General features: G+C 45.4%; 1 protein-coding gene across 1 annotated transcript in view; it reads right to left on the bottom strand.

Moving 5' to 3' along the window:
- The window catches only part of TMEM206 (transmembrane protein 206), a 39,872-nt gene that overhangs the window by 6,392 nt on the left and 19,490 nt on the right, over positions 1 to 13,990 (bottom strand). Inside the window, exons 3-4 of the mRNA XM_006834022.1 lie at positions 7,995 to 8,204; positions 6,553 to 6,704 (exon numbers count right to left, since the gene is read on the bottom strand). Coding sequence (XP_006834085.1) covers positions 6,553 to 6,704; positions 7,995 to 8,204 — 362 coding nt within the window. The remainder of the gene's footprint in view (positions 1 to 6,552; positions 6,705 to 7,994; positions 8,205 to 13,990) is intronic.

Below are 13,990 nucleotides of genomic sequence, written 5' to 3'. Positions count from 1 at the left end.
TGAGAAGTATGAGTATTCCAGAACACTTCATTGTACTTCTGAGAAATCTGTACCTGGACCAAGAGGCAGTTGTTCGAACAGAGCATGGGAGCACTGAATGTTTTAAAATTGGGAAAGGTGTGCAAAAGGGTTGTGTTCTTTCACCATACTTGTCGAATATGTATGCTGAGCAAATAATACAAGAAGCTGGGTTCTATGAAGGAAAATGTGGCGTCAGGATTGGAGGAAGACTTATTACCCTGAAATATGCAGATGATACAACCTTGCTTGCTGAAAGTGAAGAGGACTTAAAATATTTACTGATGAAGATCAAAGAGCACAGCCTTATATATGGATTACAACTCAATGTAAAGAAAACAAAAATTCTCACCACTGGACCAATAAACAGCATTCTTATCAATGGAGAAGAGATTGAGGTTGTCAAGGACTTCATTCTTCTTGGATGAACTATCAACACTCTTGGAAGCAGCAGTCAAGAGATCAGACGACGTATTGCACTGGGCAACTCTGCTGCACAGGAACTTTTTAAAGTATTGAAGGGCAGAGATGTCAGCTTGAGGACTAAGGTGCGACTGACTCAAGCCATGGTATTTTCAATAACCTCATATGGATGCGAAAGCTGGACAGTGAATAAGGAAGATCGTAGAAGAATTGAGGTCTTTGAGTTGTGGTGTTGGAGGAGAATACTGAAAGTGCCATGGAATGCCAAAAGAACCAGTAGATCTGTTTTGGAAGAAGTGCAACTACAGTGCTCCTTGGAGGCCAAGATGGCTAAGCTTCGTCTCTCATACTTTGGACACATTGTCCAGAGAGAACAGTCACTGGAGAAGGATGTCATGCTAGGTAAGGTGGAGGGTCAGAGAAAAAGAGGAAGACCCCCAACGAGATGGATCAGCCAGGTGACATCATTGATGGTGTCAAGTGTGGCGGTGGTAGTGAGGTTGGCCCAGGATCGGTCATTGTTTCATTCTGCTGTGCATGGGGTCGCTATGAGTCGGTTCCGACTCGATGCCACCTGACAACAACAACCCTCCTACATTTCTATATAGAAATTTTAATGTTTGTTTTTACATTAAGATACTTAAGTCTTGTATATGGTGTTAAATACGGATTTAGCTTCCTCCCCCCCCCAAAAAAAAGTTAAACATGTTATGTTTTAAAGCTTGCCCATTTTTTTTATCCTATAAAATAACCCACTGCAATCCAACTCCTAGTGACTCTATAGGACAAAGCAGAGCTGCTCCCTTGGGTTTCTGAGACTATAAAAATGACACGGCCTCATCTTTCCCCTTCAGAGTAATTGGTGGGTTTGAACCACTGACCTTACAATTACTAGCCCAACACTTAAATAACTGTGCCACCAGGGACTCCTTTTAACCTATAAAGCCAAACCCACGCCCACTGCCATCTTGTCAATTCCAACTCACAGAGACCCTATAAAGGGTTTCTGAGACTACAAATCATTATAGGAGCAGACAGCTCACCTTTATCCTGAGAAGCGGCTTGTGGGTTTGAACTGTCAACCTTGAAGTTAGGGATCTAGTGCTTATCTTATAGCACCACCAGGATTCCCATCTTTTATCCTATTGTTATTAAGTGCTGTCGAGCCAGTTCTGACTCATAGTGACTTTGTATGATAGTGGGTGGTAGTTGTGTGCCATGGAGTTGGTACCAGTTCATAGTGATCCTGAACTGGGTCTCCAAGGCTGTATAAATCTTTACAGGAGCAGAAAGATTCATCGTTCTCCTACAGAACATCTGGTAGTTTTGAACTGCTGACCTTGAGGCTGTACAGTACTCATCAATTCAAGTAGACAACCAATATATATGTCTGCTCCTCACTTACAAACTCCACAAATCTGCCTCTTTCTGCACTGATACTTCATTCTTGATGACTATGGCTTTTCAGTTCTGACATGTGAATGGGTAATTCCTTTCCGTATTACTCTCCACACCCCACACCACTCAAACACTGTCTTGGCTATTTTTTCACATGTACGCTACTAAATATAAATATGCTTTAAAATTAGGTAGAGTTGCATTTAAAAGTCCATTGGGACTTTTAACTTTGATGATACTGAATTATGGATCAACTTACAGAAAAAAATGTATCTTTACACCATAAATGTTTATGTGTGAACAGTGAGCATTCTGCCAGGTATAAACCTTATTTATGTCACACAGTCACAAGCACACACACATACACACTCACGAGCTCAAGTTATTATCATCTGTGCTATTTCTTATCTTTACTACTTTTTATCTATCTGATCTATGAATTTCCGAGGTGTGAAAGTCACACTGTAAAGTAATGCTATTTTTTATTTCTAGCAGATTTTACTTTAAAATCTACAAATGACATGCTGTTTTGTACATACAGATTTGTGACTGTTAGATCTTGTTAGTGGAGAGGTGTGGAGTTGGACCTTGTATCAATACTGAAGTATCCCTCCTCTTTTAGCTTGCTACTCCTTGAATTCCATTTAACTATTACTACTGCAAATTCCTTGTTCTGATTAGCGCTGCATTTTCCCAACTGATCTTTCTTCATCTACTTGTTTTCAAGTGTGCAACAGACTGCCAACTGCCCCCAGCTCCCCTCGACCAAGCCTTCCCTCAGTACTCCAGCTGCTTCTCGGGCTCCCAGCCTTCAGCAGGTTCTGCAGCTGCCCAGCTGGAGCCGCAGTTCTGGCCTCACAGGTGGCTCGTGATGAAGCTGTAGGCCTGTGGGTGGAAGTGACTCATAAAACTCTGCACTATTTCCTTTAGTGGGAACTGCTTTGCCCTCCACTTCTCGCCTTCCCGGGAGTGGGCTCATGTATGCATGCTGGAGAGCCCGTTCCAGCTACCTGAACCAGGACAACATGCAGGGGATGGCACAGTGACAAGACAGAAGCTGAACAATCATGAGGGGCAGCGCTGTCAACTGGGTGCGGTGCCCGTGTGCCAAGATTGCCACCAGAGAGCAACACACTTGTATCTTGGCTACTGTGCTGGGTGGGGGTGTCTTCTTTCACACAGCACAGCGGCCTACACTCTGCCTGGTATCTGCATGATGATGTGCAATTAGAGTGCTTCCGTAACAAAAGTCTACAAAGGAGGCACTAGTGTAACATTTGGGTGGTGGGGCCATGGTGCCAGAGCAAAGCATCTGGAAAAAGTTAACTCCCATTACATGGAGGACACAAGAGAGGAGTCCAGAAGAAAGAACAGAACACAGATGAGCCTCTGAAGATTTCAACAGTATGAGCAGATGGCATTTCTCCCTGAACGTGAGTATCCAGACAGCATGCCCTTTCACATGCACCTGACCAGACGCAAACAGCAGGAAGAAACCCTACTATGAACAAAGGTGGTGGGGAAAGAGAACAGGAACCCTCAAAGCTGTGGTGTTCACTCTAGAGGAATTCCCAAACTGGCTGAAGCTGCATGTGGGGAGAATCCGGTGGTCCCTAAGGAAACATATTTTCTAATAGCGGTTTCAGACAGAGCCACATAGGAGAACCAACAAGGAAGAAACTCCCAGAATATAAGGCTGAGGGCTATGGAGGACAAGAGCGTCCCTCCCAGAGGAGCAAGAAAGTCTAACTTGGGGCAGGGTCCTGGCTATAGACCAGTGATTGCTGGGCACTTCCCCATCATTCCTTTTCCAAATTGGAGTTCTGCTGCTCTTATCTTACTTCTCCTCCATGCTGGTGGTGTAGGGCAGGGAGGGGAACTGATGATCAGGGGAGATAACGTTTTTAGTTTATAGCTCCTGGGCTGCAAGGAGCCACATGCGGAAGTGAAAGAGAATACAAATCATCCCCCAAAGCTGCGGGCAGTAACGGTCTTCCACTTCGTTTTCAGCTCTCTTTATGTGCTCCTATTTCATGGGCTTTTGTATTTAAGTCACATTGTGTGACTACTGCATCAAGGACAATGAACATACACAGGTTTAGAAGCAAGCACACCTGACTCCGAGAGAGCATATGACTCAGCGGGAGGGGTTAGCTTATATCCAGCACCCACTTGTTCTACAGAGGAAACGGCAGGAAAGCCAGCCCGTGTCTATGGTTCTAACATTACAATTTTCAAAAATCATTCAAAGTTGACTTCCAGTTTCATATTCCAGGAGTTTTTAAAAGGAGCACACATGTCTCAACAGCACACAGTAAGTAACTTTAGAGTCTATTCATTTGTTCACCTTGGTCTTTTTATATCAATTTGTTAGTTTCATGCAAATGTCTAAACCATTGTCCTCAAGTCAATTCTGACTCAGAACAACCCTGTAAGACAGTAGAAATGCCCTACAAAAGGCTATCCTAGGCTGTAATACTTTTGGAAGCAGACTGCCACATCTTTCTCTTCCAGAGCAGCTGGTGGGTTTGAACCACGGACCTTTCTACTAGAGGTCAAGTGTTTGACAACTGGGCCACGAGGACTCCCTTACAAAATATCTATTAAATAAAAAACCACGGCTGCTATGAATTCCAGTTCATCGCTACCCTACAGGACAGCATAAGACTGCCCATAGTTTCCAAGGCTGTAATCTTTATGGAAACAGACTGTCTTACCTTGGTCCAGCAGCGTGGCTGTGTGCCGACCTTTCAGTGAGCAGCTGAGTGCTTTGACCGCTGGGCCACAGGGCTCCTTTGAAAACGTTAAGTGCCAGTTCTGATTCATAGCAACTCTGAATAGGGTTTCCGAGGATCAGCTGGTGAGTTTGAACCGTCACCCTTGTGGTTCGAAGTCCAGTACTGTTCCTACAGCAGCACACCAGAAGTGACCCTTAATTCTCAGTTTGTACTTATAAATGAAGGCTTAGGTTGGTGTGAGTTTCTGTATCTCCGAAGGCTATCAGGTGTGGGTTTCTGTTTCTCCGAAGCACACCAGTGCTGAGCGGGTACAGCACACCAGTGGACTGGGCACTCGAGCTGGGTTCTGGTCAGCATGTTTCACTTCTGGAAGACACTCCTTTCCCTCGGTCTCCAGCACTGTCAATTGTGAAGGGCGAGCCTCAAGTGCTGCTCCATGTCTCTCTTTGGCCCCAGAGACGAAGCAGGGAACCTGGTCCTTAGCTTAAGTAGAGAATGGTTCTAGAGCCTTTCACGCAGAAGCGTACACCACCCAAGTTAGTGGCTCTGGGGGCCAATAGGCAGGCCTAGCATTGTGACCCTGGTGATGACTCTCTGGCCAACCCTACTCTTTGAAAGAGTCGACTCAGAGCTTAGAGATGGAAGAAAAGGGCCCACCTCCAAGGCAGTGCTATCTTGTCTTGGTTTGGGTTATGTATTTTCTCTGCATTTTTTCAAATTACAACACTTTCATCCAATATGCTACTAATATTTTATACTATTCCTCAAAATGTCTGGTCTACTGGTGATATTGTTCAGTGCCACTGAGTCAGTTCCAGCTCATAGTGACCCTGTATAAGAGTTTCCAAGGCTATAAATCTTTGCTTCATTTTCTCCTGTGGAGGAGTTGGTGGGCTCAAACAGCCAACCTTGTGGTCCACAGCCCAGTGCTTATCCTACAGAGCTACTGTGTTCCTGATGGTACTCATTCTTAAAATCCGTTACACCAGTTGAGTTGATTCCGACTTGTAGCGAGTCCACGAGTGTCAGAGTAGAACTGCTCCACACTCACGGTTTTCAGTGGCTGATTTTCCACAAGTAGGCTGCTAAGCCATTGTCTGAGGTGCTTCTGAGTGGACTTGAACTGCCAACCTTTCAGTGAGCAACCAAGTGTGTTAACTGTTGGAGTCCTCTCCCATCTTAAACCCTAGTTCATAGTTTCCTCTCACCAGTCCCAGGTCCACAGCACGATACGTGCAGGCTATCTGTGTGTATGTGTGATGTGCACACCAGCAACCCTCAGGCCCAGACCAAGGCGCTCTATGTTGTTGTTAAGTGCCATCAAGTCAGTTCTGACTCATAGCGACCCTGCGGTTCACCACAACCTTGCATTTTAGTGCATTCTCCTGAATCGCTACACCTGGTGACGACTCTCCAGACAACTCTTCTCTTTGAAGGTACAGACTCAGAGCTTAGCGATGAAAGAAAGGGCTCGTCTCCAGGGCAGTCCTCTTCGGCATCTGTTTGGGTTATGAATTTTCAAAATATGGATTCCTAAGTCCCACCCAAGAGTTAAGGGTTTGGTTGGCCTCACGTGGAATCTGTTGGGGATGCAGTCTGTACTTTTCTAAGAGCATCCCCAAGATTCTGCTGCGCATCAGAATGAACACACTCAGCTGTGTTCCATTAGCCCTGCCCTTTAGTATTGTTACCCTGAGGTCAAAGACTCTGATCACATTATCAGGAAGCTCCTAGGGCACTCAGAGAAGGCTAACGATCTGGCCCCCCTCCCTGAACACAGGTCTTAAGTCAGTCTCGGCCACGTCTCCACCTGTCACAGCCTCTGGTCTGCTTGGGGCTCAGGACCTACAGCACTTCAATGCAAGAAGACTACCTTGGGATAAAGAGGATGGGGCACGAAGGATTTTGACATAGCCTTGGTCCCTCGGAGTGCATAGCCCACTGCCTAGACCTGGCTCAAGAGCACGGGACCTACCATAGTCTGATTGGAGAAAGGGTCTGTGTAGTTGATCCTCTGAGTAGTACAATTCATATCTCCCGGCTGGCCAGGGCTCCTCAGAGGAGGAATGACCTCGTAGTGGTGCTTACAGCTGAGCAACTGAGCCTGACCTGGGTATAGGGCAATACCTAGGGACACAGAGAAAGCAAGTGTCAGAAGTCCCCATCCCCAACCACACACCCAAGAATTTCACATTACATGTTTTTTCATTGCCACCAATAACCTATGCTCAGGATTCCCCTGGTGACTGCAGAGGAAAAGAGGGGTTTACAGAAAAGCCCAGACTACTCTCTACTGGAGATGACAGTGCCTCGTCTGCACACCATCCTGACCTGGGACCCAGCAGCCCCAGAGCCTACACCACAGCCCACTACACTAAGAACTTGGCTCAGCACACCTGAGGGGGCCTCCCCTGACCGAGCCTAGCAGTGCCAACCGCACTGCCACCTTCAAACCCCTGCAGATTCAACGAGGCTCTGGGGGTGGGCGTCTCAGTCTTACCTCTGATCTACTGCTCTGACAGGGGCTTCCAGTGAGACCCCGCCAGTCCCTCCAAGCCAAGGCACCAAGTTCAAGGCTCTACTGACAGCAGCTGTTCAAACCTTAGCAGCAGGCATACTGAGAGCATCAGGAACATGCATAGTTCAGAGACGAGGAGACCAGAAACCGGAAGTAAAACCAACAGCTAAGACTGAATCAGACACCCAAAGAGAAGAGGGACCAAGACAAGAGTCAGGCAAAGATGGAAAAAGGAACTGGGGCCAGCAGGCCGTGGGCACCCTGTGGGCAGAGCAGGTGGTAGATACCAGGGTATGCAGAAGCCTGAGCCCCACAGCTTCCAGAGTGGCCAATCAATGCCAGTCTCACCACTCCTGAGCACATAGAGTCTCTGCTGGGCAGAGATGGACTCTCCACTCTAAATCTGGATACCCAAATGGGATCAGAGACATGCACGATGTGGTCTAGGAGCCCCTCCCCAGGCAAGGCCCCTGCCCTCTTCCCCAGCCCTAATCCACCTTGTCAGCCTTAACTCCCACTTCTCCTGACGCGCCTGCCAGTCTCATTCTCTGCAAAGAAGCCCTCTGCCTCCCTCCACTCACTGTGCTTCTGCTGATCTGCACCTGAGACACATTCTCTTTCACCTCTGGACTTTTCAATGGCCAGCCCAAATCCTACCGCCTTCAGAGGTTTCCTTGACCACCCCAATTCTTCAGTGACCACGCGATGTTCTCTCTCCTCGGCACACCACACTGTGCCAGGAACTCTCTGGGTGTGTGCTCTACCACTAGACTGCACTCACCATCTGCCCTGCTACAGCTCCCGGCACTGCTGAGCAGGACGCAGTGAGAACTCAAGGTGAGGATGCTGGCTGGCCACCCCGATCTGGGCCCGGAGGCTGAATCTCGGGCAGACTTTACCTGGGGCATCATAGAGGTCCACCTCCTTGTAAGACACAGACATCACAGGGTGCTTGAGTTTCTCACGGAAGTCCGTGATGGTCTGGTAGACAAGGAAGACGGCCACAGCCATGAGGAGCAGGTAGATGAAGATGAGCAGGACTGAGAAGACGTTCTTCAGGCAGGCCTTGCTGAAGCGGATGCTGCTAGAGGCAGACTCGCTGTCCAGGACTGAATGACAATACCATGTGGTCTGAGTACAAGGCAGGGTGTAGTCAGAGACTGAGCAGACTCCACCCATAAGAGAAGGTGAGGCCACCCATACCCAGGCCTCCCTAGGGACCTCACTCCTCCAACCCTCCAATCATGACAAATGGCACTTAGAAATATTAAGACCATACCTACTTACCTGGCAATGGGGCTCAAAGCTAAAGGAGACTCATTTACTGTCTCTAAGTTTACTTTCTTAAGGAATAGTTATAATCCAACAAATGAACTCCCTGACAGCCCCCAGTTCCAGCTCTACTTAAAACTCTCTGCTCTTCCAGTGTGCCCTTCTCCACTCTGGAACCTTCCAGTTTTCTGGGGCTGTAGTATCAGCACTGGACCTCAAGGTCAGTGGTTTAAACTCACCAGCAGCTCCTCGGAAACCATATACAGGGTTGCTATGCGTTGGGACCAACTGGACAGACCTCAACAACATGCTTTATCTGAAGGAGCCCTGGTGCACAGTCAGTGGCTAAGCGCTCAGCTGGTCACTGAAAGGTCAGTAGTGTGAACCCTCCAGCCACCCTGTGAGACACAGATGTGGTGGTCAGCTTCTGTAAAGATTACAGCCTCGGAAACCCTATGGGTCCTGTAGGTGCAATGAGCTGGAACAGATCTGACGGCTATGGGATTGGTTTATTGCCTAGTCAGGGGCACTGGTGGTGGAACACGACTTCCTAGTTTGATTCCCAGTCAATGTACTTCACACTCAGACACCGTCTGTCAGGGAGACTTGTGTGTTGTTATGATGTTGAACAGGTTTCAGTGGACCTTCCAGACTAAGATAAGACTAGAAAGAAAGTCCTGGTTATCAATTCCTAAAAATCGGCCAATGAAAACCTTATGGATGACAATGGTCCCATCAGAGAATCACAACAGCCCAAGTGCAGAACCCAGCACAGGAATGGCATGGAAACAGGCAGTCTTTGATTCTGCGGTTGGTGGGGTCAGCATGAGTTGAGGTACAACAACAACAGCTGGCCTGGGGCACTTTTCTTCTGTGACTGACCCCTAAGTCATCTTTCAGGCCTCAGTTGGAAAAGAAACCCTGAGTACTTCCTACTTGGTGATCCCACATCCCCTAAACATCCCCTACTTTATCCTTCTGCATGGTCACTTTCATCTTTAGGTTTTTGTTTTGTTTGTTTGTCTTTATCCCCCTGGGTTGTGAGCTCCAGGATGGGAGGAACAGTGCTAGCTTGTTCACAAACGAATCCCTACCCACTCACTCTGTGCCTGGAAGAGAGTTGGCATCCAGTGCTTACACAGTAAATGACCAGGGCACAGCTCTGTCCTCCCTCCTTTGATCTGGTGCCATCCTGAGCCTCAGTCACTCCCACCTTGCTCCCTGTGCTCACCCAGACCCACGGCGGGGAGGTGGAATGCAAGTTCAAAATGGTATCTGTGTGGCTTCTGGCTTCCAACAGTGGCAGATTAACTTGTCTACACCACTCCTTCACAGTTAATAAGAAAATGTGAACATGTAAACATTATTTGAAGGCCCTGGAAAATAACCAAAAGCAGGCAGAAACTGCAGACTCTGCCTGCCCTGAAAGAGAGCAAATGGTGATTAGTATAAATTTGGAGTCTACCTTGAAAGAAAAGTAGAAAGTTGTAACTTTTGCCTGAGGTAATCATGAAGCATGGGTCAGGGTAGCAGAAGACAATGTTCAGGACAGCAAGAAAGTCTGGGAGAAAATCCTGGAATGAAAGGAATCACAGAGGGGTGAACCTCAAAACCAACATAAAACATGCTCAAATCCTTGGTTGCAGATCTCAGGGCACCAGCAAAAGAGTGGCAGCTGGAAACTGAAAGAACTGAGTAGAGATGTCAGCTGCTGCTAAATGCAGGAGAAATAAGAGTTTAGAGTATGAGTGCACCAAATTAGCTGCCTCTTCACAAATGTCAAACAGAATCCAGAATCTCTACACCACCTCTAGTATCATGTTCAATAAAAAAATTATTAGACAATGAGGTGGGCTTGATGGCAGCTAGGGTGGAGGTTCAGTGAAGTTCGCCGTCAGCAATACCACAGAATACCAAGCAAAGCAGATCCAGGGCAGAGCTCCAAAACTCGGAACCACAGAGAGAGGAATAGTTTCAAAGTTTGATAGGTTTATAGCTACTGGAGCTTAAAGCTAAAGAAAGAAATAGTGTACTTTTGAATCTGCCGGGCTCCGAGGCCTGGAGCTGACATCTTGGGCGAGACCAAATGGCAAGGCCAAGCGGGGGAGTAGAAACACCACGGAAAAACGCCTCGGGAACCTTGGAGCAAAGGTGTACAATACACTTTGTCAGTTTTGCTTTGTTCTGATTTTTTTCTTTTTTTTTGGTATCAGGTCCTTGGCACTCGCACTATATGCACACCTCCATTCTGGTGACTAGATGGGGAGCCTCTACTGCTGGCTTCTTCTGCCATGCATGCACACAGATACTCAGCCCAAAGGCAGGCCCTGAACGTTTTTATTTTATTTTTTTAATACGGGAAAGGGCAGGACACAGCTGTAGGAAGGGAAAGAGAGTTTAAAAACAAAACAGGCTGAAAATTAAATTAAAGCCTGAGGTATAGCATAACAACCAACACTGACATCTTGAAATCTCTCAGGCAGCTTTGAAAGGAAGAAGCTTAAGAGAGGACATTACAGTCATATTCATATTAGGCTACAGATTTTGTTTCTTCTTCTTCTCTCCTTCCTCTCCCTTTTCTGTGATTATAGACTGCAGTATTCAGCCTAGTTTTTGGTTTTGGGGTGGTTTTTTTTCCCCACTGGTGCTGTTTTGCTGTTTTATGCTCCCCCTTCTACCTTTGCGGGACTCTCCCTCTTCCTATATTACCCAAGAAGAGTCAGCAACTGCTGCCATATAGACAAGCTATAATCACACTCTAGAAATCACCAAAACCCAGGCAAGAACCAATACCAACTGCCATATGCCAGGGACACAGACAACACCTGTGAAAGCTACGATGAGTTCACCCCCTCCATACACAGAGCAGACAGGGATGGGCAACTTGGACACTGACTACCCAAAATGGGGGTGGCTACAAAGTCAAGAAGTGACTGGCTTAAAAGCTTTCAAGAGGGAACCTAGATTCAGAGGGCGTGAAGGAAGGTAGAATCTCCACTAAGTAGTATCCAATCTGTCTAGGTGGTGCTGATGAAAGGAAAAGTGGATGGGTCTCTTGTGATAAAACAGTGAATAATTGTTGTCAGGACTGATTGTGAGGGTTGGATATGTAAAGATAGACATTTTGTAGCAAGGAGGGGAGTGATTAACTTTTCAGCCTAGGGGCAGAGGTCCCTGGGACCATCAAGGGAAAAGAGAGGAGAGCGGGACCCTACCCAGAGAAGCAGCGATGCATGAGACGGAGGCAGAGATGATGACGTGGAGAGATGGAGCATCTTGGGACTTTAGAACCAGAGAGCGAGAGGGGCTGTGTGCTGACGACTGGGAGGCAGGCTTGCAATGTATACCCTTTGGTTGGTTGATGATGCATGAAGCGGATTATAACCATAGCAATGAAACGATATATGATAGGATGATTGTAAAACTAATGTTCTCCCAAGTAAATGATCACATAATTCACAAAAAGTTACACTGAGTTAAGTAATAATAAAAGTGAAAAGGGAAGCCCACATCTTGATCACATCTTCCTGGAAGCAATCAGAAAGCATAAAAAATACCAAAACACATACTCAATTGAGTATTAAGGCCACAGATAAACACTAAACATGTCCAAGAAGCAAAAGCAGATGACCATATCAGCTCATGTCCAGAAAAAAGACAATGTCTGAAACAAATGACCTAGAGGTAGACCTGGACTCCATTCTGGAAAGAGGGCAGGCCTTGGAAATGCCTGAGAAGGCATTCAGAAAAATGATTACAAAATGATTCAAAACACCTTTCAATGGAGTTGAGGAAAATAAGGAAGAAGTCAGGAAAGCACTAGAGGAACAATCAAATAAGAGAGATACAGCATTGGAAACAATTCAAAACCTACAGAAAGAGGTCCAAATAATCAAATCAATAACAGAATATCAGAATTAGACAATACTCTGAAAGGGCAAAGGAGTAGAATAGATGAGATGGAAGGCCGAACCAGTGAGCTGGAGGACAAATCTCTCAATACCACTAAGATAGAAGAGCAAGCAGAAAAAATGATAAAAAAAAATGAAGAAATTCTAAGATTCATGTTGGACAAAAAGAGCAGTAACTTAAGAATTACTGGCATTTCAAACAAGAAGAATCACACAACTCCACAGAGGAAATGTTGAAGAACTGCTGGAAGAAAGTTTCCCTCACTTCCCGAAAAGTGAAAAACATTCAAGAAGCTCAACAAATCCCAGAAAGGATAGACCAACAGAAGAAAATCACTGAAACGTATGATAATCAAGCTCTCCAAAAATCAAAGATAAGGAGACACTCCTGAAAGCAGCTAGGGAAAACAGAAGTGTCACATACAAAGGCAAGCAAGTCAGATTAAACTTGGATCTCTCAGCAGAAACCATGTAAGCAAGAAGGCAATGGGGAGACATACATAAAACCCTGAAAGAAAAAAATTGCCAACTAAGAATCCTTTATCCAGCAAAGCTATCAATCAAATTTGACAGTGTAATCAAAACATTCCAGGATAAACACAAGCTGAAGGATTTTGCTAAAGCCAACTGTGCACTAGAAAACATCCTAAAGGGTGTTCTATGGACTGAAAACCTACAAGAACAGACAACAACCAGAGATTGACATATGTGGCAGTACCTCCCTTAATTTAGTCCACAGAAGGAAGAGTTGAGAACAGAACAAAACTATAAGAACAATCTCAGAGATTCTGGGAGGTCAGTCTATGATCAAAACAAGTACAATGTAAAAGAAAGTAAACACCTACAAACGAACAGAGATAAAGATAGTGAGAAGGTCAGTTCGATTACAGGATAAAATAGACTGCACTAAATGGAGAGAAAAGTTAATTTTTCTTTGAGATTGCCTTATAGTCCATTAACACTTCACAACATACCAAGAGAATGAAAATCCAAGAACATGGAAACATTAGAACTATAAGGAAACTCACAAGAAAGAACACAGAAAGCATGAACTCAACAAAGGAAGGTGCACCGAACACAGACAGCAGCAACACCACAAAAAAACATAATGGCAGCTATTAATCCATACCTATTGATAATTACACTGAATGAAAACAGATTAAATGCACCTGTTAAGACATGAAGAGTGGCAGATGGATAAGAAAACACAAGATCCTTCAATATGCTGTCTGCAAGAGACACATCTCACACACAGAGACAAAAACAGATTTAAAGTCAAAGGATGGAAAAAAAAATAATACCAAGCTAATTGCAATAAAAAAAACAAACAGGAGTGGCAGTACTGATCTCTGATAAAATAAACTTTTCAGGCAAAACCCAGCATAATAAAGATGGACATTATGTCATGATTAAAGGGACAACTGAACAAGATGAAATAACCATAATAAATATCTATGCTCCCAATGAAAGAGCTCCGAAATATATAACGCAAACTCTAATAGATTTGAAGAAAGAAACAGATGAATCTACAATAGTGGGTGATTTTAATGCACCGCTTTCAAAAACAGAACAACCAGAAAGAAACATGACAAAGACACAGAAGAACTAAACAACACAATCAGCCAGCTGGACCTCATATATGTGTACAGAGCATTCAACCCAACAACTAACTGCACAATACACATTCTTTTCCAGTGCGCATGGAATATTCA

The sequence above is a fragment of the Chrysochloris asiatica genome, unplaced genomic scaffold (genome assembly GCF_000296735.1).
Source record: "Chrysochloris asiatica unplaced genomic scaffold, ChrAsi1.0 scaffold00009, whole genome shotgun sequence".
NCBI lineage: Eukaryota > Metazoa > Chordata > Mammalia > Afrosoricida > Chrysochloridae > Chrysochloris > Chrysochloris asiatica.
The sequence above is the reverse complement of the archived record's forward strand: the minus strand, read 5'-3'. Positions and strand labels throughout refer to the sequence as shown.